This window comes from Hypanus sabinus, chromosome 3 (assembly GCF_030144855.1).
Source record: "Hypanus sabinus isolate sHypSab1 chromosome 3, sHypSab1.hap1, whole genome shotgun sequence".
Taxonomy (NCBI): domain Eukaryota; kingdom Metazoa; phylum Chordata; class Chondrichthyes; order Myliobatiformes; family Dasyatidae; genus Hypanus; species Hypanus sabinus.
The window spans coordinates 50807151-50834595 of NC_082708.1; the positions used below are offsets into that span (position 1 = coordinate 50807151).

At 38.5% G+C, this 27445-nt stretch overlaps 1 protein-coding gene across 1 annotated transcript in view; it reads right to left on the bottom strand.

Moving 5' to 3' along the window:
* The window catches only part of aasdhppt (aminoadipate-semialdehyde dehydrogenase-phosphopantetheinyl transferase), a 62281-nt gene that overhangs the window by 14179 nt on the left and 20657 nt on the right, over nt 1-27445 (bottom strand). The window contains exons 3-4 of the mRNA XM_059964310.1: nt 17779-17900; nt 11005-11166 (exon numbers count right to left, since the gene is read on the bottom strand). Of these exons, the coding sequence (XP_059820293.1) occupies nt 11005-11166; nt 17779-17900 (284 nt within the window). The remainder of the gene's footprint in view (nt 1-11004; nt 11167-17778; nt 17901-27445) is intronic.

Here is a 27445-nt window from a genome sequence, read left to right on the forward strand (position 1 = left end):
TGAACGACGAGATGAGAGGGAAAGTTTTGACTACAGCGGAAATTAAGGGTTATGGGGATTGGACGATAACACAAAGTTCACAGTAAATTTATTATCCAAGTACATGTGTCACCGTACACTACCCTGTGCTTCATCTTCTTGCAGGCATTCACAGTAAATACTAAGAAACACAATACAATCAATGAAAAACTGCACACAAGATGGCCGATCTATGTGCAAAAGACAAACTACAAAAACAGAAAAAATATTAAGTAAATAAGGAATAAATATCAAAAACATGAGATAAATCCTTGAAGGCGAGCCCATAAGTTGTGGGAACATTATAGTGATGGTGTGAGGGAAGTTGAGTGAGATTATCCCCTCTGGTTCAAGAGCCTGATGATCAAGGGGTAATAACTGCTCCTGAACCTGGTGAAGTTGGTCCTGAGGCTCCTGTACCTTCATCCTGACGGCAGTAGTGAGCAGAGCGGATGGCCTGGATGGTGCTTTCCTGCAACAAGACACCTCATAGATGTGCTCAATGGTAGGGAGGGCTTTTCCCATGATGGACTGGGCTGTGTCTACTACTTTTTGTAGGCTTTTCCATTCAAAGGCATTGGTGTTTCCATACCACACCGTGATGCAGCCAGTCAGTATACTCTCCACTGTGTATCAATGTAGCTTGTCAAAGATCTAGACGACATGCCAAACCTTTGCAAACCTCAGAGAGTAGAGGCACTGTGGTGCTTTCTTTGTAATGGCACTTATATGCTGGACCCAGGCCAGATCCTCTGAAATAGGTAACACCAAACAATCTAAAGTTGCTGACCCTCTCCACCTCTGATCTGCTGATGAGGACTGGCTCATGGACCTCTGGTTTCCTGCTCCTTTAGTCAATAATCAATTCTTTGGTTTTGCTGACATTGATTCAGATTCAGATTATTGTCATTTAGAAACCACAAATGCAATGCAGTTAAAAAATTGAGACAACATTCCCCCAGAATGATATCACAAAAGCATATGACAAAACAGTCTACACCAGAAAACCCACATAACGTTTGGCAATCCCCAATCCAGAGTTGGGAGAGGCTGCTGCGCATTAACATCTCGCTACCGTCTAGCGTGTTCCCCGGAAAGGAGCTCCAAATCCACCAGACAAAAATAAGACCAAAAACTAAAGCTACAAGACCTGCACAAAACTACATAATTACAACATATAGTTACAACAGTGCAAACAATAGCATAATTGATAAAAAAAAACGAGCACAGTAAAAGTAGTCCAAGATGCCAAAGGACCGCAAGTTCAAAAGAAATCAACCCAGTTTCCACAAGTCCCCAGGGTCCCAACAGACTTGCCATCCCACGCCGGCGGCAGAAGGGAGTACCCCCGCTATGGACTTCCCCGGCGCCACCCGACTCAGCCTTGCAGACACAACACACAATGGAAGCTCTGTCAAAACCAGCCTCGCAGACGCAGCACACATCGAAGGCGACCTGAGTCCGTCGAACCTCCAAGCCGACGACCATCCCCTCTGGCACTGCTTCCCCAAGCAGCATCCTCTGCCGAGCGTATTAAGACAGCCCTGCCAACGGCCATCGGCAACGCAACCCCGTGGACCGGGGGCCTGTTCTTCCCAGCAGAGTCCCGGACCTCACAGCAGCAGCAGCAACAAAGATTTCCACATCCGTTTTCAATCGATTATGATTGCGCACGGCACCCCACTTCACAAATAACAGATAACCAGTTCCAGAGTGGCCACTGCAAGCTGCGTCGCGCTGCCATCTTGGATTTCTATTCATTGAGAGGTTGTAGTAGCACTATTCAGCCAGATTTTCAATCTCCATCCTATACTCTGGTTTCAGATGGTGCTTCCAAGTGCATGCAACAGTTTACTGGTAGTTGGAAAGGCAAGAAGTTTGCTTGTAAGATTACGAATAAACACTTTTTCTGAAGAAAATTATGGTAAACTACCATTGCAAACGATGAAAAAGCAAGCAGAGGCGAAGCAGATTCGAAGGATGAGCCGTGCTGGTGCATCACAAAGCCAAAGCACACCATGTTCAAGATGAGGTTGCAGATGGAGTTGGTATCACTGTTGGGAGTGGGTGATTTTAAGAGGAGTCGATGCGGAAGAGTTTCGATGCATGTTCGCCTAACCCGGTGTGAGGTTAGATTGCTCAATGCGTAAGACAATTTGGTGAAATCGACAATGGCTTTGGGCATCTTTATGGACCTGTACTTCAAACACAGCAATTCTACTGATGTTACAAGAGACTGCAGATGCTGTAATCTGAAGCCAAAAGCACACTGCTGGGAAACTCAAAAGATCATGCAGCAAAAAGGATAGTCAACCTTTTTGACTGGGACCCTGAATCAGGAGTCTAATTGTCAAGCAATAGCAATGCTTTGAATTTCAAAATGATAGGGGATGACCACAAATGGTACTTGCTATGTATCAGACTATACTTAAACACTTAGGGTCTTGCTGCACGTAGGCATGCACTGCTTCATTTACCAAGGAGAAATCAATGGAACTGAACATTGCACAATTTTCAGCACTGATCTTATAAAAGGACAGGTCATTGATGAAACAGCTGATGATTGTGTGTGTGTTTTTGTTAAATAGTGATCTGCTTGAGGTCTGTCTTAAATCAATCAAGAGCTTTTCCTCCCTGATGCCTACGGACTCATTTTTCTAGAGACCTTGATGCCTGCCTTATTGGCAAAGTGTCATTTTCATCCTACCTCTGGAATTCTGCACTGTCAATTCCTGAATATTTCATCAATATCAAACACTGATCATCTCTCAGTCCAGTTCAACCTGGAATGGCAACGTGCTGTCCTTGACCAATCGAACTTACAAAGTGGTAAAGTCAGCTCAGTCATGAATCTTTCCAAACTAGTCTATTTTCTATCCTTGACTCCCTTTACTACATGGATAGCTCTGCATTTCAGCAATCCATGTTATTTAAGCCTCCCCTTCCCGTTATCCTCAAAAGCTTTCTAAACTAATAGCTCCTTTATACTTCTGCTCACTTTTTTGGACTTCTGTGATGAATCAATTTCTGTGTTAAAAGCATTATTGTTAATACACAAAAAATACCCTAAGTTCTGCATGTTGAATTAACCATTTTGCATATTTTGGAGAGATATGTGGATGTATTAAAGATCAAAGAATGGAACAAAAATCTATATTTAAATCTATCTAAAATTTATATCTATCTTTAAAAACTGATGACATTTTCAGCTTTTTCTCTTAATAGGTGCCCTTGACTAGTATGTCAACACTGGCTTACATGACTCACAGCTGACTTATTAGCCTTACAATTTTTTAAAATCTAATTTTTTAAAAACTATTGTTGTTATGCAATCAATGACCATGCTACTGAAAAATAATGCAATAAATGGTGCTTAAACATTTCCTTTTACAAGTTAACTGGGTCAGAAAAAGTCACAAACTTAGCTAGCTCCATCATGGGCACTTGCCTCTCCAGCATGGAAGACATCTTCTGAAGGTGATACCTCATAAAGATGGCATCCATCATTAATACCCCCCACCAGCCCATCACCCAAGACATGTCCTCTTCTAATTGTTATCATCAAGGTGGTGGTACAGGAGCCTGAAGACACACACTCAACATTTTAGGAACAGCTTCTTCCCCTCCGCCTTCAGATTTCAGAAAGGAAAGTAATCCCATGTACACTACCTCACTATGTTTTTTTTTCCCACTCTTTTTGCACTAATATATATACATTTCTTATTGCAATACATTAAAAACTAAATTGCAATGTACTACAGCCACAAAACAAATTTCACAACATACGCCAGTGATATTAAACCTGATTCTGAGAGTGTTTGTACTTGAAAACAATGATAAATTACACATCCATTCTACATCCAATTTCAGTCCTAAACACATCTCCCATGGCAGCTTCCTTAACCCTTATTTTCTCAAACTTCAGAAACTATTACTCCATTGTTTTTCACTACCATGGTCTCCTCCAGCCACAGAAAATACCCCTTCATTCCCAATTATGGCTTCTTTTCTTTTCCTCCGTGTTCAGCTCAGCAATATTGTTCATAAGCATTCAGCCACCATGACAAAATATTCCTAAGACTTTTTTTCTCTGTTCTTTAGACCCACATCTCTAACCACTCCTTTATTAATCTAGCTTGTATTTTTTCTTCTGTATGTATGTCTTTAACATGTACTTGGACAGTTTCTTGTGTTGAAAGTATTAAGTACAATCTCTTTTTGCTGTAGCCAATACTTAAATGTCAAAAAAAAATCAAGCACAGTTACGTGTTTTGCACCGGAAGTCTGAGACAAACAGGTGATTTATTTAGTTTCTTTAGGAATTATGAATTTTAGTAATTTCCTGCATTCAGTGGAGGGGAAGGGTTCAATATTTAAAATAACAAACTGTACATCAAAAATTACTAATCATTAGCTAGCCCCCAACTTCCTACTTCAGCTAATGCCTGTTCCATGTGCCTCCGTGCAACAAACTGTTGCTATGACAATTCTATTCCTTGTTTTGAACTAACCATTCCCTGACACTTGCATGGATTGAGTATACTTAGTCAAATTATTTGCATTGAAATTCAACTCAAATTATATGGTTGGATCGAACAACCACGACAATTGTTGATGTGCAGGGTAATGATTCCTGGAAGTTACCTTTTTGCCCCATACGAAAAAGACATAGGAGCAGAATTAGGCCACTCAGCCCATTGAATCTGGTCCAGCATTCCATCATGGCTGATTTATTATCCCTCTCAACCCTGTTCTCCTGCCTTCTCCCTGTAACCTTTGATACCCTAAATAATCAAGAACTTATCAACCTCCACTTTAAATATACCCAATGACTTGCCTTCAGACATCTCTGGAAATGAATTCTTAAAAATTCACTACCCACTGGGTCATCTCCTCGTCTCTTTTCAAAATGAATGTCCCTCTATTCTGAGTTTGTCCGCTCTGGTCCTAGATTCATCCACTGTAGGAAACATCCTCTCCACATCCACTCTACTTTGGCCTTTCAATATTCAATAGGTTTCAATGAGATCTGCTTCTAAACTCCAGCAACGACAGTATCAAACGCTCTACAAGTGCCCGCAACAGTCCGTACTGAGTGCATTCAACGCAACACCTTCTGTCCTGTATTCATCACCCCTACATTTTGTCCCCATACTACACTTCAACTCATCCCACTGTCATTTTGCCCTCTCACCTGCATGTCCTCACAGCCTCACCACACACATTGACTTGTCTACCAATTACCCCATCCTCAGCTCGATCACTCTGGTTCCCAACTGCCCTGCCAAATTAGTTTAAGCCCCCACCCTAAAAGCTCTAGCAAACTTGTCTCAAGAATATTGGCCCCCTTTAGGTTCAAGTGTAACCCACCCTTTTTGTACAGGGCATACTTTCCTCAAAAAAATCCCTTCAGGATCCCTTCCTTTTTTCTGCCTACATTGGTTGCACCCATATGTACCACAACTGTTCATCCTCCCCCTTTAGAATGCTGTGGACCTGATTTGAAACATCCCTGACCCTGGTACCTGGGAGGCAACATTATTTCAGGGCATCTCTTTCATGCCCATAGATGCTCCTCCAACAATGGAATCTCCTATCACTACTGCCTCTTCTCCCTCCTTCTCTTCTGAGCCACAGAGCTACATTCAATGCCAGAGACCCTGTCACTGTGGCTTTCCTCTCAGCAGTATCCAAAGCAGTAAACTTATTATTGAAAGGAAGGGCCACAGGGGTACAATGGCTACCTATTCCCTTCCCCCCTCCTGACAGCACCTAGGTACCCATCTCCTGCAGCTTAGGGCTGACAATCTCCCTGTAGCTTCCATCTATCTGCTTGCAATGATTGCAGTCCACCAAAAAGTTCCAAAAGGGTCTGAGCTCTTATTAAACTTCCCAATGGCTCCACGTAACAAGTGGCTACTTGTGGATATCTGGAAATTCAGCTGTTTTGTCCGTGTCGACCATGACTTTATCAAGGTAGGCGGCTTCTTGTCCTGCCAGAACCCGCAATGAGCAGTGATGAAGTTAATGACATCTCAGAGCAACACTGATGACACTTCTACCACAGCTAATGACTGAGAGTACAGTAATAGAAAAACAAGTGGACAGATTAGTCTTGCTTTTATTGGGCAATTTTTCACATTGCTGGGCAAATGTGAAAATTGTAGCTGCACTGGGTCAACAAACACACTGCTCTTTTTGTGTAGGTGTTTCCAAAATTACACAGCGTAAGCACCAGACACCAGTGGATTCTTGATTGAAATACCCCAAACATAAAAATTCTTAAGAGGATTATGGAGATCATTGTTGAAACACAAATAGGATTCATAACATTACATGTTGGGATTATGAAAGTTAAGTATGGAGAAGTTATTAAATTTTTACTAGTTACTGATTAGTCTGCAAACTATACACACCATCTAAAGGAGAATTATAATTCTGAAACTCGGACTTTTTTTTAGAAATATAAACCTACATAAAATCAACTTAATTGTGGTTTTGTGAGAATCATTTTAAAATATTGGCAGAGTAAATAGTATTTGTTCAATTTAATGGCAAATCAGTAATAGTAAACAGGTAATTTCTTAACACTGGAAGAATCAATTTAAGATCAGAATTTTTTTATCATGTATTTAAAATGTGGAATACACTGACCAATTGCTTTTAAGACAGATTTTACAACAGTTTATAAAATATAACTTATTACATTAATAGAATCAAATGACATGCAGGTAAAGTATTAAGTTTTTGAATTAGTTATCTTCAGTTGAACTGGACAATTGTCCCCCACCCACCCCATCCTAAAAATCTTGGGATTCTGTTTTATTAACTTTGTTACCAAAAGAATGGCAAATCTCCTAAATTGTTATCAATAGAGTGACATAAATGAATGGTGCGGGTGATGTACATTGGAAATATACTCCTATCTTCAGCAGATTCACTTTCATAAATTAGAGCTAGCAATATTTAGATATAGCAATAAAATCAATTAATTCCAAATTATTGAAGCACTATATTTAGTTACAACAGGCAAATGCCTTTCAATAGTACTAACACAGAATAACAAAGAAATTTCAGGCTTTCTTGCATTAGTTTATACTCATTAGTGATTGTTGAACAATGTTGCCTCCCAGTAAATCACAAACTCAGTCTCAAAATCCACATGTTTTCAGATCTCTTTGGCTTTGTTCCTTTCTCTAAACTCTTCTATCCTCATAACCCTGAATGACACCTAAATTCCTTCAACTCTAGATCACCCCCAAATTTAATTGCTGTACCAACACCTCCAAGTGCCAAGACTGGGAGTTATGGAGTTCACTCCCCAAATCTCTCCAACTGGTTTTCTTTTGTCCTTTGAAGTATTCCCCAAGAGCTATCTTTTAGTTAACATAGAAACATAGAAAACCTACAGCACAATACAGGCCCTCCGGCCCACAAAAGTTGTGCTGAACATGTCCCTACTTAGAAATTACTAGGGTAACCCATAGCCCTCTATTTTTCTAAGCTCCATGTGCCTATCCATCTTAAAAGACCCTATCGTACCCGCCTCCACCACCGTTGCCGGCAGCCCATTCCACGCACTCACCACTCTCTGCGTAAAAAACTTACCCCTGACATCTCCGATGCATTCAACAGCAATAATTTCTGTTGAACTCTAATGTTATATAAATGTTTCTGTGCACTGTCTTGAGGCATTTCACAAAAATAAAGTGTTTCTACAAATAACAAGCTGTTTTTATTTGTTACTGATCAACAAGGTGATTGGCTGATAAGAAGCAGCTTAGAATCTGCTTCACATTTACACTTGATGGATCTACTTGAAAGCTTGTGTATTTTTTAAAACCACTTCTCAAGAACTACAGCAGCTAATATTAACTGACATTTAACATTAAATTAATCTTAATTTAATGCTTTCACCTTTGGAAATTCTTTTAAAAAAGCATCATATTTGCAGTGGTGTTCATGGTGAATAAGATTAATGACTAGTCTTTGAAAATAGTGCAATAGCATTTTCAAATTGCTTGAAAAGTCATGGACATGCCTTTGAAATACTCAAGTTACTAAATAAAGCTTACACCTACAAAAATATTAAAACACCAAATAGGACACAAAAATTCAAATAAATTATTTTACTTGTAGTGAACATTCTAAATGTGATTTTAAATTATCTGATTTTCTTATAATTACATCAAATAAATCAAAGACAATTTCTCAACCTAATATGATTATCATAGCCAGAAGACAGAAAATGTCCACAGATGCGAAGTAAAACCTTTTGGTGAATATTTGATGCCTTGTACATTTGTTCCATGGAAATATCAGTCAATTTGGCTCCTAAAGTGTTCTACATCAGTGTAGTGAATTTACTTTAAAAGAACCACTGTTCAAATGGATTGGAGTCATTTAGGGATGGCTGATATTGAAATTTTTATTTTGCTTTATTTTCCTTGTACACTTAAGGCATTTTTGTTTGGTTGCAAATTTTCCTTGTGCCCGACAGCTGAAATTAAGTTCTGGCCCTACTGTAATATCTGCAACAAAAGCAAGATGGGCTTTCAGCTATTAACCTTTAATAACAATTTAACCAAATGTTACATTTCCAAGCTTGTGGATGATATCAAACTATGGGCTTGAGTTTGGAGAAGGATATAGAAGGGATTTCAGTGGTTGCACTAAACAAGCAGAGTATTTCCTGTAAATTATGTAAAGATTTCTTGTAAATTATGTAAAGATTTTGTAATGTTGATGTTTAAAGGGACCAAATTGACCTTGTACTTGATTAATTGACAGTCAACAAGTAGATACAGGAAAGTGAATAGTCTGTTGGATTTGATAATGAGGTTATAGCAATTATGGAGGCCTTGATGAGACTGCCGCTCGATTACACTGCACTATTTTTGTCTCCAAATTTCATCTAACAGCCAAATTGTTATAGAAAATTCAAATATTCTCAATCCTTTTAAAAATATGAAAGAAAGAAATTACTGGTAACTTGTATTCATGTAGCTAATCACTGGAAATGATTACTTATGAGGATGGTTTTAAGATCCATTTCTATGCGTTACACAAAGGAATTTTCCAATTTGTGCTCAATTTAACACTGAGGATATGTTCCTTAGAGGTGGAGTGCTATACGGGGCCATTATAACATTACGTAAATGGACATGTGTGCCTGATTTATAAAAAAAAATCGAAGCCAAGATATATATTATTTTATGTATGCACAGTAATTCGTGGAGTGACAAACAGGCAAATAGACCTAACCTGTACGTCAGTGGGGCAGTAACCCATCACAGCAGCAGCGGAGGGAAGTAGGTATTGGTTACACCCTAGAGGAGGGACCAGGCTGTGGGTTCTCCTCTAACTCTGGCTTCTTCTTCATGTAGGTGTCGATATTTGACTGCCCTTTCTTAAGTTTCCTTTCATGAAGCAGTTTTCAGAGGCAGGAAATCATGCCCAGAACACCTCTCTTTGCCTTATTGCTTCGCTCCCAGTCAGGGTCATTATCGATGAACAGGTCCATGATTTGTGTTGCTGTTACTAGGAACTTTGTGGCAAAGTTTCTTTCTTGTGTTTTCTCTTCCCCATCATTGTCCTCAGATTCACCCAGGATGCGTTGCTCTGCCAAACCTTGAAGCTCTTTGATATTAAGGGTCTTGCTGTCTGCACTAGCTGCTTCACCAGAGATACATATGCCATGGAGGTTACTGCGCTGTTTAAATCTATCAACCAACCTCTGCTTGCTGTGAATATTACTGATGCTTGTTGTCTTTTCCATTATTATCAGCATCAGGAAAATGTTTGATTGAGTTTGATCATCCATCCATCCATATATTTAGCCTATTTTCCATTTTTTTCAAGCAAATGGTTCCTTGAGTGAGTCACCTTCGTTTATGATAGCTGTGAGGTCATCGCTTTAGAAGTTTTTATCTTGTCTGCATTTTTTACATAATTGTTCTGATTGTCGATGTAGCCAATTTCAAATAGGCACCAACATCAATGTGACACTCACCAGCTTTCAAATGTCATATCACTTGCAGTTTCACGTACATGCTAATACTTTTTCTAGACATCACAGATGTACTACCCTCAATGGAAGTTGCAGACTGTTTTCCAGACAATATGGATGAAAAAAATAGAATGACCTGGCGAGGGAGCAAGAACATTTACACACGCAGGGGAGGCAGAGTGTGATTAGTTGTGAGTGGCTCAGAGCATATGTAAAGTGCTCTCATTGGCTGATTGAATGTTTACTGTAATGGCAGTCTTAAGTGTTGTTTAGAATGAGTTTACTATTTAAAAAGTTTTAATAACAAATGAAATAACCGTTGTAGCAAATCAGCACTAGGCTGGGGCGCGTTATGCAGTGTCCGAGTATGCTGTACTACTTTAACGACAACTTGCACTTATAAAATGTCTGTGATATAAAGTTAGGAACATTTTCTATAGGAAGTTTCAGGGAAAGAATGACTGTCAATGATGTGGTAATAAGAGAGGTAACTGAAATCTTTTACAATGTGGGACATTTGTATGCAGTTTTGAACGTGCAGGCTTAAAGGAGGAGTTTGTAATGTTTAGGTTCAGGATGAGTAAAACACAATTTCCTTTTGCCTCAGAAATGACAGAACAGAAGTGAGCAGAGCAAAGTAGTGAATTGTAGGAGGAGATAAAGATCACTTGCATTGGGCAAGAAGAAACTAGGAGGAAAACAGGACTCAATAGGCTTGGTGAGTACAGTGAATTGGGTGCAAGATGTAGAATAGGATATAGACAGCAAGGTTTGGATGAAATAAATTTACACTTATTTCTACAGCTGATGGTAGCTGCATGGCTGCAGATAGTAAAGAAAGAAAGTATAGTTTAGAAGTATCACTTATAAACTATTGAATAAACAGTGCATGAGGGAGAAGAAAAATCGAGCTAGCAGACACAAATAGTGAGCATTTTTAACTAATATTGATTACTACTAAAGTTATGTTATTTTACCTCAAACACCCAGTCTTCTTCCTGCTCTCCATCCAAAAACATTACTGTCTCCTTATAAATCTGGCCTTCTTCCAAATGTAATGGTGAGACATGGAACTCAATCCTCTGTAGATCAAAAGCAACTCCAACTCCGATTGCTTTTATAAAGCTTTCTTTCAAAGTCTGAAAATGAATTGAAACTATCAGATTGCATTTTAATTTGATTTGTTTCAAACTTAGAAAATAAATTCAATAGTCGCCAAACTTGGTGCAAAAGTGCAAAACAACTTCTTATAGTAATAATTATAAAGTAACCATTATAACATTGAGACCAAATTCTTTGATAATTATGTCATATTACACGAGAGAAAAAGCTGAACCAGAGAATCTATAGTATAGAACATCCCACTGTCAGAAATTCACCTCCATACAAAACCGTCGGCATACATGCCTTCCTCTAACTCCATTAGTCTGTTCTTCTGGTGTTTTATTGTCACATACTCATCTAGCTTTTCCTTTTAATGCATCAATGCTTTTCATCTCAACTACTCATTTTTTATGGCAGATTCCTGTTCTTTCCCCTGAATTCTTTAATGCCATTAGCACCCTTTATTTTACTTTCTCCAACAAATACCCATCGATCCTTTCATAATTTTAAAGACCCTCCACAGCATTCAATTACCTAAACATTGAGCTTGTTCAGGGTTTCTTGATAAATGTACACCATCTGTTCCGATAGTATGCTTTGCAGAACCAGTGGAAAAGGTGTTTAAAAATAAAATATTCTTCTCATAATAGAGGACAGAGATATGGACACCATTCCTGGTGTGGCATCCAAGTTCAACGTTTTTAATGCACAGGATGCAGCAGGAGGCTAGGGGTACTTATCATTATTTGCCATGTTTTATGATGTGGGTGATCAGTCTTTGAACATAATTGATCTTGGCAGGGGTACATATAGCACAAGGGAATCAATAAACATTTTACTATTAGTCTGGTGTAGAACAGGACCGCTCTCCTCCCAAATGTGACTGTCTTTCACTGTCGCTGAAGAGCTGTAACATTACCCTAATCAAAAAAAGGGCAAATGAATAAAAGTGACTAATTAATTAAATGTCAACTGAGGAAACTCAAATTTAAGTTTGAATGGTGATAATATACTTTATAAATCATACTTTAATCAAGGATAGCAGAGTAACTATGATTGTCAGCCATTTTGAGGAAATGAATAACTTGATATAGATTTTGCAGATCTATGGAATAATTTTCAGAAGGCACATGACAAGAAAAAGTACATAAAAATAAATGTAGTAATACAGGCCAAAAATTGCTTAAGGGGTGTGAAATGATAGGGATTGATGTATGTTTGACTTGGAAAAGAATGGCAAGTGGAGAAGCAGAGAGATTAGTGTTGATTTCCAAAATAAATTATTCTGAGCTTGATTTGGTTGTGAATATAGCAAAGCAAGAATCAAAATTTGCTGCAAGAAGTTGGCAAACACACTTGTCTGCATTGAATTCCTCTGCCGTTTTTCAGACTATTTTTCTAGCTGATGCCAATCCCTCTGCAAGCCATGATAACCTTCCTCACTGCCCACTACACCCCAATCTTGGTGTCATTCACAAATGTGTTGATCCAGTTGACCACATCATCATCAAAATCACTGATTATAGATGACAAACAACAAAGGACAGCATGAATCCCTGTGGCACACCACTAGTCACAGGTTTCCAGTCAGAGAGGCAACCCTCTAACTACCACTCTCTGGCTTCTCCCACAAAGACAATGTCTAATCCAATTTACTATTTTACCCTGAATGCAGAGCGACTGAACCTTCTTGACCAGCCTCCCACGTGGGGCTTTGTCAAATTGTCAAACGCCTTTCTGAAGTCCGTGTAGACATTCACTGCCTTGCCTTCATCCACTTTTCTGGTAACTTCCTCAACATGACCTACCATACACGAAGCCATGTTAACTATCCTTAATCATTCCATGTCCAATCTATTCAAATACTTATACATCTGGTCCCTTAAAATACATTCCAATAACTTTCCCACAAGTGATGTCACACTCACTGGGCTATGATTTCTTGGTTTCTGTTTAGTATTTTTTTAAATCAGTGAGACAACATCAGCTATCCTCCAATTCTCTGGCACCTCTCCTGTCACTAAGGATGTTTTAAATATCTCTGCCAGGTCTCGGTAATTTCTACACTTGGCTTCCACAGGGTCTGAGGGAATACTTTGTCAGGCCTTGGGGATTTTTTCACCCTAATTTGCCTCAAGGCTGAAAACATCTCCTCTTCCTTAATCTGTATAGGGTCCATGACCTCGCTGCAGCTTTGTCTCACTTTTATAAAATCTGTGTCCGACTCCCGAGTAAATACAGATGCAAAAAAATCCATTCAAGATCTCCCTCTTCTTTTTTGGCTCCATGCATAGACCATCATTCTAATCTTGCAGAGGACCAACTTTGTCCCCTGCGATCCTTTTGCTCTTAATGTATCTGCAGAATCCCTTCGGATTCTCCTCCACTTTGTTTCCTCGGGAAACTGCATGTCTTCCTGATTTCTCCCAAGTGTTCCCTTAAATTTCTTATTCTCATTTGTTCCTCCCTGCCTACATCTACGATGCACCTCTTTTTCTTACCCAGGGTCTCAATATCTCTTGGAAACTAAGGTTCCCTAAACATGTTATAAAACTTTTATTCTATACAGGCTTTATACTATCAAACTTACACTTTTGAAGACGTCCCACTTACCAACTACACCTTTGCCAGAAAACAATCCACACTTGCCCAATCTTTTCTGATACCATCAAAATAGCCTTTCTCCAATTTAGAATCTCAACCCACAAATCAGACCTACTGCATCTATTTGTATACTTACTTTGAAACTAATGGCACTGTGATGATAGCTGCAAGTCTTCCCCCACATAAACTTCTGGCATCTGTCCTGTCTCATTCCCTAACAGCACGTCAAGTATTGCACACTGTCTATCTGGGACTTCTACATATTGATTAAGGAAACTTTCCTGAACACAGTTGACAAACTCTATCCCATTTACAGTATGGGATTTCCAATCATATGTGGAAATTAAAATACACTGAAAGTAAACAGTAACAAACTAAACCAATATTTGGTGTGACCACTCTTGGCCTTTAAAACTGCATCAATTATTTTAAGTACACTGTTGTGCAGTTTTATAAACTGGTAGGTTGTTCCAAGCTTCTTGGAGAACTTGCCACAGTTCTTCTGCAGACTCCGCTGCCTCACTTGTTTCTGTCTCTCCAGGTAATCCCAAACAGCCTCAATGATGATGAGATCAGGGCTCTGTGGAGGCCATTCCATCTGTTGCAGAACTCATCGCTCTTTTCGCTGAACATAGTTCTTTACGACCCTGGCCATGTGTTTGGTGTCATTGTTCTGCTGCAGAATGAAGTTGGGACCAATCAAACATCTCCCTGGTGGTATTGCATGATGGATAACAATCTGCTTCTACTTCTCAGCGTCAAGGATTTCATTAACTCTGATCAGATCACCAATTCCATTTGCAGAAATGCAGCCCCAAGCCTACAGGGAACCTCTGCAGACATTCAACCATGCCTAACTGTTGTCTGCAGACACTCAACCATGTAGTATTCTCCAGCTTTTCTACAGACCAACTGTTTCTCGTTTGAGCTAAAAATTTCAAATTTTGACTCTTCAATCTAGAGCACCTGCTGCCATTTTGAAGGAATGGCTTTTTGACAGCAACTGTTCTACGAAAACCACTTTTGACAAGACTTCTCCAGATTCCAGAGTGTCTTCTATGAGCTTAGAGCTGATAGCAGTGCTAGACTTATTCTGATTTAGAAGGGGTGTCAGTCTAATGTTCGTCTTGTGTGCTGTACTCAGTTTCCATGGGCAGTCACTGTTTAATGTCCTCTTTCTTTTTTCTTTTTCAATCTTTTTATTGATTTTCATATATACACAAAAAAATAACATAGTAATAAGTAAGTTGTGAAAACAATAGACTTGAAATCACATTGATAATAAGATAACAATATCCTACTAAACATCAACAGAAGAGAATACCTTAATCAATCAAGTCCACATGATTATATGAAAAAAAAAACAAAAATAACCATTAAAAAAGAAAAAAATATATTAAAAATATGTGAAAAAAAATATATAAAAAAAACACTAAACTAAACTAGCCTGGGCAATAATAACAGTTTACAAGTATATGATAGTGTCAAAGAACTCCGGAACTCCATACCTGAACATGAATAAGCAGAGAAAAGGTCTGGAAAAGGCCAAATTAATTCATATGAAAATGTCTAATAAATGGTCTCCAAGTTTCTTCAAATTTAATTGATGAGTCAAAGATAGTGCTTCTAATTTTTTCCAAGCTCAGATAAGAAATAGTTTGAGAAAGCCATTGAAATGTGGTAGGAGGATTTACTTCTTTCCAATTTTGTAATATAGACCTTCTGGCCATTAATGTTACAAAAGCAATCATTCGTCTGATTGAAGGGGAAAACTGATTACCATCTTCATTTGGTATGCCAAAAATTGCAGTAATAGAATGAGGTTGTAAATCTATATTCCAAATTGAGGAAATAGTAGTAAATATGTCCTTCCAATAATTATGTAAAGTGGGACATGACCAGAACATATGGGTCAATGAGGCCACTTCTGAATGACATCTGTCACATTGAGGGTTAATATGAGAATAGAATCGAGCAAGTTTATCTTTAGACATATGAGCTCTATGTACAATTTTAAATTGTATTAAAGCATGTTTAGCACATATAGAAGAATTAACCATCTGCAAAATTTTTCCCCATTTATCTGTTGATATGTTATATTGAAGTTCTTTTTCCCATTCTTGTTTAATTCTAACTGATATTTCTGGTTGTATCTTCATAATCATATTATAAATAAAAGCTACTAATCCCTTTTGACAAGGATTTAAGGTAAAGATCAAATCTGTAATGTCCACCAAAGTTGAATTAGGAAAAGATGGTAAAACTTTATGCAAGAAATTTCTAATTTGTAAATATCTGAAAAAATTAGATTTAGGTAATTCAAATTTGTTGGAAAGTTGATCAAATGACATCAAAGTATCTTCAAAAAAAAGATCACGAAAACATTTTATACCTTTCCTTTTCCATATGTTAAAAGCTTGATCTGTCCAGGAAGGTTTGAAAAAGAAATTAAATAAGTCTGTTTAATGTCCTCAATGTTGTACCTTTCCTTGTGCTTCTTCAGAAGAGCTGGGACAGCACATCTTGAAACTCCTGTCTACCATGAAATTTGAGAATCAGGTTTATCATCACCAGAATGCTGGAGGAACTTTGGCACGACCCGAAGAGTCATGGCCCGAAATGTCAACTGTATGTTTTTCCATAGATGCTGCCTGGCCTGCTGAGTTCCTCCAGCATTTTGTGTGTGTTACTTGGATTTCCAGCATCTGCAGATTTTCTTGTTTATTATCACCTGTGTGTTGTGAAATTTGTTAACTTAGCAGCAGCAGTACAATACAGAATATATAAAGAAAAAGTAGTTAATCAAAGTATATTAAATAGATTAAAAAGTGCAAAACTGAAATAATATAAAAAAAAACGTGAGGTTGTGTTTATGGGTTCAATGTCCATTTAGGAGCCGGATGGCAGAGAGGAAGAAGCTGTTCCTGAATTGCTGAGCGTGTGCCTTCAGGCTTCTGTACCTCCCTCCTGATGGTAACAATGAGAAGAGGGCATGTCTTTGGTGATGGAGGTCCTTAATAATGGACGCCACCTTTTTGAGTCACTGCTCCTTGAAGATGTCTTGGGTCCAACAAAGGCTAGTACTGAAGATGGAGCTGACTAATTTAACAATTTTTGTAGCTTCTTTCAGTCCTGTGCAGTAGCCCCTCCCCCCATACCAGACAGTGATGCAGCCTGTCAGAATACTCTCCACAGTACATCTATAGTTTGAGTTTTTTTTTTAGGTGAGAAACCAAATTTCCTCAAACTCCTAATGAAATATAGCTACTACCTTGCCTTCCTTTTAGCTGCATCGATAGGTTGGGTCCAAGTTAGATCCTCTGAGATTTTGACACCAAGGGACTTGAAACTGCTTGCTCTCTCCACTTCTGATTCCTCTATGAGGATTGGTTCGTGTTCCCTCATCTTACCCTTCCTGGTCCACAATCAGCTCATTCGTCTTACTGACACTGATTGTAAGGTTGTTGCTGCGACATCACTCAACTAGCTAGTAATTTCGCTCCTGTCCGCCCTCTCATTTCCATCTGCTCACTCTTGCGCAGGTGTAAGATTTGATGATTTGAAGGCTAAACTGACAAATCTACCACACCTTCAGCTTTTACTTTGGTTGTCCTTCATCCCGCTGATTCCTTCTACACTAGTCCGTTTCAGTTCAGTTCATTCAATGTGATTTGTCATTGATCATTAGTACCTGTTTGCAGTCTTTGTTTAGTTGTGTAATGGGCTGCATAACAACAAGGTAAGTAACGATCAGTTTATTTGAAAACTGGTCTATTAATTACTGTGTTACTTTAACAAAATACAAAAGTTTCCCTGTATCATTTGAATTCGGAAAATGAATGTTTGAGAATTTAAAATTTGCACTTTTCTACTGACGCCCTAATGCGGAAGACAAAAATAAACATCTAAAATAAATTTAAAAATATAGAGTGCCCAAGCCTTTTGCAGAGTACTGTACATGGTATAATCACTGCAAAATGTGGAAACATATTTTCATTTATTTGTGTTGAAATTGGCTATTTTGTTACTTAAATGAAACATACCCAGTATCTGTGAAACATGTCCAGTTGTGACCATTCATCACCTGCCATATTGATGGTATTCCATTCGTGAACTGTGAACTGTCTATTCATAATTCGGAAAAACTCTGCCACAGAGCTGCTACCTAACAAAAGAGAATCCTCCAATCATTTCACCATATTTTTAGCAGAGGCAAAAACAACCTAAAGAAACTTCTGGTGGAATGCAGCAGGCCAGGCAGCATCTATAGGAAGAAGCGCTGTTGATGTTTCGGGCCGAGACCCTTCGTCAGGACTAACTGAAAAGAAAGATAGTAAGATCTGAAAGTAGGAGGGGGAAGGGGGAAAATGCAAAATGATCTGCAAATTTCCTCGTGTTTGCTAAAGAAACTTCTAATGATTTTCCCCTGTGTGAACTTTTTTGATTTCCTTTCTCATTCCTCATAACAGCACATTAAATGCTGAATTAAAAGGTGTGATGTTATTCCAAAATAACATAAAATTCTTACCATATTATATAGTTCACAATATGGTAGATATAAAGAACAATTCATTTATACAGTAGAGATTACTGAATTTATCTATGAACTGAAATATTAGTCCAAAAGATTAGGGATGTCAATGGGATATTTGTTTTGTTAAGTAATCTACACAAAGCAGGATGGTCCAGGTAAATGGGCTTCTATTGCCTCAGTGTGAAAAGTAACTGGTATCTGCAACATGTCTACTGTGCAAACTTTTCTGTTACGTTTTTGTTCCTTGTAACAACACTTAATACTAAGTCATGAAAAAGTTAATTCCATTCTAAAGTTATAATCAATTTTATGGTTAGTTTGTAACTCAACTTCACTTGCCCCATCACTGAAATGTTCCCACAATCTAAGGACTCACCTCGTACTCTATATACTTATTGCTTATCTATTAATATTTTCCTTTTTGTATTTGCAGTTTATCATCTCCTGCAATCCAGTTGAATGCCCAAGTTGGTGCGGGCTTTGAATGATTCTATTTGGTTATTATTTTATTATCAATCTTTTGCGTGTGGCAACAATAAGGTTAATCTCAGGGTTGTATATGGTGACATACATGTACTTTGATAAAATAAATTTACTTTGAACTTTGATTTCTATCATTTAAATTGGATTTCAAGTCTTCACTTTTCTCTTTTTAAGCCATATGATTATTTGTTTATACAAATCAATATTTAGAGGTACTAAAGCTGGAGTAAAGAAAACTTTAAAATATTAAACCACACCAATTTTTTCATGTTTTAGTCTAAACCTACAGTATATACACAAAATACCAAGGTGCAAACAAGAGTTTTGAAAGTGAGAATATCCGTTTTGATGACACCAACTTTCAGATATCTGTTATCCAAGATGGCTGAACAGGAGGGAAATATATAACATTATTAAATGGACTAGCAGTGATCTGCAGATTGAAAATGACTCCATTCACTGGGCTTGATGTAAAGGATAAAATTAAAGAGAAACCTTATACTGAACATCAAAGTACAAACAACATAAAATCTGAAGGTACTTCATCTTCCAAAGAGGGACATTGATTTGCTAATGATTGTAGCATTTTCTACAAGCACCCTTCATATACAACACCAAGCTGCTTTGTGTTTGTCAAGATGATCTCCCAAAACCCTGACATATGATTTTTGGTATCATGTACAAAGAACTTTCTGGCTAAAGGTTAATATGCTAAAGTCAAATAATACCAAGGTGAAAGTAAAGGAGTGAAAAAAAAAACTCCAAGATCTAGAACATCCTATCCGCTTCACTTAAAAAGTTATCTACTATTAATTTCAAAAACTGTATAAAGAATGTGCATTTGAATACATAGCCTGAAAGCATAATAAAGCACAATAATCTCTTAGTAAAACTTGCATTACCACAGAATATAAACCTGTTCAAAGATGCAGGAGATGAGTAACAATCACATTTTCAATGCTTACAATCATGTACTTAGAGTTCTTAGGTCTAATTATTTAGCACCAATTGCTTGCAGATTTCTGAGGAGCTTTAGTTAGTCAGAGTTAGAAAGCACAGAAACAGGCGAATTTGTGCCCACGTTAAGACTCCATTTATTCTAATCCCACTGTATACTCATGTTCACGACAATTCCCACTAGATTCTGTTTTGCTACTTGCCTTTAGGGGCAATTTACAGGCGTTTGAATGTGGGAGGAAACCAGATTGCACAGGGCACACCCACATGGTCACAGGGAAAACGGAGGATGAGCGGTGACCTGATAGAGGTGTACAAAATATTGAGAGGCACTGATTGTGTGGATAGTCCGAGGCTTTTCCTCAGGGCTGAAATAGCTAGCACGAGAGGGCATAGTTTTAAGGTGCTTGGAAGTAGGTACAGAGATGTCAGGGGTAAGTTGTGTTATTTTAAAAAACGCAGAAAGTGTTGAGTGCGTGGAATGGGCTGCCGGTAGCAGGGTGCCGGGGGATACGATAGGGTCTTCTATGCTTTTAAAATGTGTAAACTCCACAGAGACATCACCAGAGGTCAGGACTGAACCCAAGTTCCTGACCTCATGAGGCACTTCTACTGCCTACACCATTAATTAGCAGCTTGTTTGATTGCAAAGTTTGTTTACCAAATCTGAACATATTTGTAGAAACACTTAAATGAAAATTTCAGCATGCTGATATTACATATAACTTCTTAGATTACTGGCTTAAAATGTACAATGTTCCAAATTTAGCGAATTGCAAGAATGTGTGATTATTTTATGTCTGAGGATCATTAGAAATTGTATTTACCCAAAGTGAAATCGGCAAACACAGAAATATTCCAATAACTTTTAGACTTTCAGAAATTACAGTACATCTTCAATAAATTGCAGCCCCAAAATTCCAGTTAGCTGTTTAAGTTGAATGTTAGCTTCATAGTTGGAAACTGTATTTTCCACTTCCTATAGGGCAAGTGGAAGTTGAATGAATAGACATTCTGCATTTCTGTAAGCACAGCAGCTTGAGTAATTGTGAAATGAATAGCATCAAATAAAATGAAATAGTCTAATCAAGTTATAATTCTAAATTCAATATCATTTGACACAGAAGGGATAGCAAGTTTGATGTTGGCGGATAAAAGAAAAAAAAGCAGAAGTGATAAAAGTCTGCACTTTTTAAATCCCCAACAACCAAATCCAAAAGAATAAAATATTATATTCGTAGGAGTTATTTGTCACTGCCAAAAGGACTGGCTGACAACAGATAACAACTGTCAACTTAAAACACTTTAAATGATTTGGTTTAAAGTGGCAAGTTCATTTTGTATTGTGACACATGATGCAGCTGATGGGGGTGTTTGAGAAGTTATTAGTGCAGCAGTTCACCTTTGACAACAGCTTTGCAATTAATGGCCCAAGCTGTTGCATTCGCAGGCAAATAACTACGCTTTAAGTGACTTAGCTACTTTTAGAACAATTTTTGACCTTAGGAAATAATTAGTTCCCAGAATCCTATCATAATTATATAGAGGATTGGGAGAGTATGTATATTGTCAGGAATTGGCCATCAGAAAACAGTCAGAGTAGCTGGTAACAGAAGGGGTACTATGGAGATCAGTGCTGGGGCTTTAATTACTTACTACCTGTACTGTAGCCAAATTTACAGATAGATCCATTAGCACATTGCAAGGAGTCTCCAAAAGTGATATTAAAAAAAAGTTGAGTGGTCAAGAAATTGGCAAATTGAGTAGTTTGTGAGAAAATGTGAAATTATTCATGGTACATGGAAGAATGAAAAGCAAATTATTTAAATTGACATGATAAAAACACTGGATGTTCTACGAGTCGGTGGTGGCCAGTGCTATCATGTTTGCTGTTGTGTGCTGGAGCAGCAGGCTGAGGGTAGCAGACACCAACAGAATCAACAAACTCATACGCAAGGCCAGTGATGTGGGGGTGGAACTGGACTCTCTGACGATGGTGTCTGAAAAGAGGATGCTGTCCAAGTTGCATGCCATCTTGGACAATGACTCCCATCTACTCCATAATGTACTGGTTAGGCACAGGAGTACATTCAGCCAGAGGCTCATTCCGCCGAGATGAAACACTGAGTGGCATAAATCGTCATTCCTACCTGTGGCCATCAAACTTTACAACTCCTCCCTCGGAATGTCAGACACCCTGAGCCAATAGGCTGGTCCTGGACTTATTTCCACTTGGCATGATAAACTTATTATTATTTAATTATTTATGGTTTTATATTGCTATATTTCTTCACTATTCTTGGTGCAGTTGTAATGAAACCTAATTTCCCTCAGGATCAATAAAGTATGTCTGTCTGTCTGGAGTACCAAGGGATCTGGGGATACTAGCACCTGAAACAAAATAAAAATTAGCATATATATGCAACAGGTAATTAGGAAAATGAATGGCATATTGGCAATTATTGCAAGGAATGCAGAGTATTAAAGTAGGGAAACTTTGATGCAATTTTTCAATATATTGGTGAGACCTAGCTGGAGTACTTGGACTCCAAATTTAAGGTGGGATATACAAGAAAGTAAGAGATGGGAGCAGTAAGCTATCTGGCCCATTGAGCATGCTCTGCCATTCAATATGGTAGATCTGGCTGTAGACTCAGCTCCACCTCTGCCTTTTCCTCATAACCCTTAACTGCCCTAACACACAAAAAACAATCCGTGTCTTAAATATACTTGATGAAGTAGCCTATACTAATTCCTTGGGCTGTGAAAAATTTTCTCCTCCCCTCCATTCTAAACCTGCACTGCAAAATCTTGATCCATGTCCACTAGTTCTAGACTCACTTATCAGTGGAAACAACTTTCCTACCTCTATCTTATCTATCCCTTTCATAATGTTATACGTTTCTATAAAATCCCCTTTCATTCTTCTGTATTCCAGTGAATACAGTGTCAGGAAACTCAACCTCCCCTCAAAGGGCAAACCTCTCATCTATGGAATCAGCCTAGTAAACCTCCTCTGTACTGACAACAAAGCCTGTACCGTATATTCCATTAATTGTGCCATTGGTTAACTGGGACAGCTGTTTACTTGGGCCAACTCTTAAAGTACATAGCTAATGGAGAAAATAGCTGGGATTCCCTTTGTTTATTTAGGACACTGTACCACTTAATTGGGACAGGAGACTTTTGCCAAACTTTCTAACTAGCACCAGATATGTGCACTTCTGGCTTCAAGCATTCAGGTTTGGAGATGCCAGAAACGGCTGGAGGCGAAAATGAAATGATTTCACTACTTCAAGTTAGTGACTACGAAAAAATTGAAGGTATCAACAATTATCTTGAATGTTACAACAAAAAAAAAGTGTTGGGGGATGTAATCATCAACAGCATTGTATGAAGGTAACCCGTTACCTGCACGAGGTGCCTGCACTGATTTTGTTCATTTATAGTCAAAACAGCAAGACATGGATGAATTCCTCCACTGATAAGTACTAGGAATGAATACAGTTTTATAGTACTGTAGTATTGGTAGTTTCCAACTTGTTCTGTATTTCATTTAAGTACATAATTTGCTATTCAATTTGTTTTTTTAAATATCTTTTTAACTATTTCTATGAAACTTTGGCATATTGGGACAGCCAATTAATTGAACCAAAATCCACTGATCCCAACGTGTCCCAATTAACTAGAATCCACTGCATATTTTTTCTCAAGGAGACCAGAACTGCACAAAGTCCTCCAGATGCAGCATAGCCTTCCTGCTCTAAAATGCAATCCCTCTGGCAACGAAGGCCACCATTCCATTTGCTTTCTTGATTGTTGCAAACTAACATTTTGCGGTTCAGACACCAGTACTCCCAAACATCTGCAAAACAGCATGCTGCTACCTTTTGCTATTTAAGTTATAAATTTGCATTGAGCTATGACTGCTGAGGGTCATAACTCTAGAATTGTCTAGGCCATACATCTACATGTTCAGTTGTTTTAGGTGGACCATTAGACATAGAAGCATAAATAGGCCATTCAGCCATTGCGTCTGTTCCACCATTCGGTCCTATTGATTTATTTTCCCACTTGACCTGATTCTGCTGCCTTCTCCCCATAACCTTTAATGCCCTTACTAAAGAAAATGTGGAGGAGACAGAACACAGAACAGTGCAACCCCTTCAGTGCGTGATATTGTGCTGAACTAATTATACAATGTCCATATCCCTTCATTCTCTGCATATTCATGTGTCCATCTAAGAAACTTCTAAACTCCTGTTGTATTTGCCTCCACTACCAAGACCTACATATACACACACAAACATATACATACACACAGACACACGCAGTGTGGCCACTTGATTTGATATGTCTGCTAGTTAATGCAAGTATCTAATCAGCCAATTACGTGGCAGCAACTCAATGCATAAAAGGATGCAGACATATTCAAGAGTTTCAGTTGTTCAGGTGGGGAAGAAATGTGATCTAAGAGACTGGTTTGGAATTATTGTTGGTGCCAGACAGGGTGGTTTCAGTATCTCAAACTGATCTTCTGGATTTTCAAGCACACTGCTGTTTACTTAGAATGGTGCAAAAACTGAAAAAAACAACATTTGGTGAGAGACAGTTCTGTGGGCAAAAATGCCTTGTTAATGAAAGCAGTCAGGGGAGAATGGCCAGACTGGCTCAAGCTGACAGGAGGGCAACAGTAACTCAAATAACAACAGTGCGCAGAAGAGCATCTGAGTGGACAACACACCGAACCCCGAAGTGGATGGGCTGCAGCAAAGTGGCCACTTTAATATGTACAGATAGCTCTCAGTCTTAGAACTTCTATCAGATCACCCCTCAGCCTTCACTGCCACAGAGAAAACAACCTGAGTTTGTTCAGCCTCTTCTCTAATCCAGGCAACATTTCACAAATCTCTTCTGCACCCTCTCCAAATCCATGACATTTTTCTTATAATACGGTGACTGAAATTTAATCAAATTGAATTCAATACTCTAGAAGCAGCCTAACATTAATCTGATAAAGGTGCAACGTAACTTCCCAGCTGAACCTCAGAACCTGGCAGGCATGTCATAAGCATTTTTACGCCCCATCTACTATGCAGCCTCTTTCAGTGAGATGTGGACTGGAACACCAAATACCTTTGTATGTCAGCACTGTTAACAGTCTTGTGTACTGTCCCCTTACATTTGATCCCCTCATCACCTCACACTTGGTTAGACTAAGCTCCATCTGCCATTTCTCTGCCGATCGGTGGCCACTTAGGCCACTGACTATGTTTGTGGTTTTACACTGCCGTAGCTTATCCACTTCAAGGTTCAATGTGTTCTGCACACTACTGTTGTAACTAATGGTTATTTGAGTTGCTGTTGCCTTGAGTTAACCTGACCATTCATTAACAATGAATTTTTGCTCACAGAGGTATCACTCCCCATCTTGTTTTTTTGCACCATTCTCTATAACTCTGGAGACTATTTGTGTGTGAAAATCCCAAGAGATCCGCAGTTTCTGAGATACTCAAACAACCCTGTACGACACCCACAATTACTCCATGGTCAAAGTCACTTAGATCAAAGTTATTATCAAAATACATACATCACCATATATAATCCTGTGATTCATTTTCTTGTGGGAATTCACAGTAAATACAAGAAACACAATAGAATGAAAGACAGCATCCCACGGGACAGACAATCAAAGTGCAAAGACAACAAACTTTGCAAATACAAAATGAAAAAAAGTATAATAAAAATAAAACAAATAGAGAACAAGAAACAAAGAGTCCATAGGTTGTGGGAACAGATCAATGATGGAGTGAGTAAATCTGAGTGAAGTTATCCCTCTGGTTTAAGTGCCTGATAGCGGTAGGGTAATAACAGTTTCTGAACCTGGTGGTGTAGGTCCTGAGGCTCCTGGACCTTCATCCTAATGGCAGCAGTGAGCAGAGAGCATGGCCTGGATGGTGAATTCCTCGATGATGAATGCTGCTTTCCTGTGACAGATCTCCTTGTAGATGTGTTCAATGGCGGGGAGAGCTTTGCTCGTGATGGACTGGGTCGTATTCACCTTACTTCTTGCAGGCTTTTCTGTTCAAGGGCATTGGCACATGCCAGGCTATGATGCAACCAGTCAATATACTTTCCATCTCACATCTATAAAAGTTTGTCAAAATTTTAGCTAGCATGCCAAATCTGCACAAACTTCTAAGAAAGTAGAGATACTGCCATATCTTCTTCATAACGGCACTCAAGTGATAGACCCGGGACAGGTAACACTGAGGAATTTCAAGTTGCTGACCCTGTCACACGTTTCTTCCCCATTCTGATGTTTGTCCTGAAACACTCAAGCTCTTGACCATGTCTGCATGCTTTTATACATTAAGTTGCTGCCACATGATTTGTGATTAGATATTTACATTATTGTGGAGGTATATCTAATGAAGTAGCGCGCATGCATGCATGTATACCTCATATGTGGCTAGAGGGACAAAATTATCTTAGTTAAGTCGCCAGTAAATCCCATGCCTCTCAGTAACCTGTGGTATACCCCCTCAGGCTTGATGGACTAATCCACTTTAACATCCTACACTATTCCCTTTATCTCAAAATGCCCTAGTATATGAGCACACTTCACACTGATCCCACTATCTTCCACATCCTTCTGCTTAGTAAATTACAAAGAAAAGTACTCATTTTGGACCATCCTCAAAACATCTGCCTCCACACAAATGTTCCCTCCTCCTTGCTCTTGATGAACAGAATGCCTAGTGAATTTGAATTAAAATGGAGTAGAGAGAAAAGTAGTGTGGAGACCATATACAGTGTGGATCAGCCATCATCATAAAGAGCGCTGGAGCAGATTCTTTCTTCTCTTTCTGCATGTTTGAAGCCACATAATCGCTATTACATATTCACTGTTAAGTGAACTATTCACCACACTAGAAATTTCTACAGACGGAACGAAAGCACAGTTTGTGTTGAACAATAGTAGATTTGTGGTATTGAAATAATTGGAAATTAAGATAATAAGTATCAGACCCATTGGACTCTTAAAGGCTCAAAATGGGGAGCAGGAGGGTTTATACAGTGAGTCACTTCTCAATCATCCATACCAAAAGTGGTTTTCCTCTCCCTTGATGTCACGTGGAACAATGCTAATTGTGAGCTATCTGCCTTGCTTTCTGACATTACATCAGTCATTGCATGTCAAAAATAATTCAGTTGTGAGGCCCCGCAGTATCTCAAAAAGTACCACGTAAGCAAGTCTGCAAAAAGAAAAAAAAAATCAGTTATACTTTTATTTCAATTACCTACATATTTTAAATGTTACTTCAGAGGAAATATTGTAGAATTCAATCCACAAATCAACTTCAAAACAGAAGGCAATTTCAGTTCATGTTGTTTAATCAGGATCCTGACTTATTCTGCAGATTAATTAAAGCTGCCTTCCATGATTGCATCAGCTTCAGTATATTGTAATAAGAAACAGTTTGACTGCAGCTCTGCTGTCTACAATTCAGTCAGGCAATAAAGATTTGAATAAGTTACTACATCCTGCAATTAAACCTCACCAAGATTTATTGCCCTTCAAATAGCTAACAATGTATTTACTGACCAGCATAAAATATTCTTTGGAAGAATAGCTTGACACCAATATTGTTTTGCCTACAACTGTGTGCCAAGCTACTGAACCACCCGTGGGTATCTTTGGGGAATGCATGCACATATTTCTCTAAGATGAG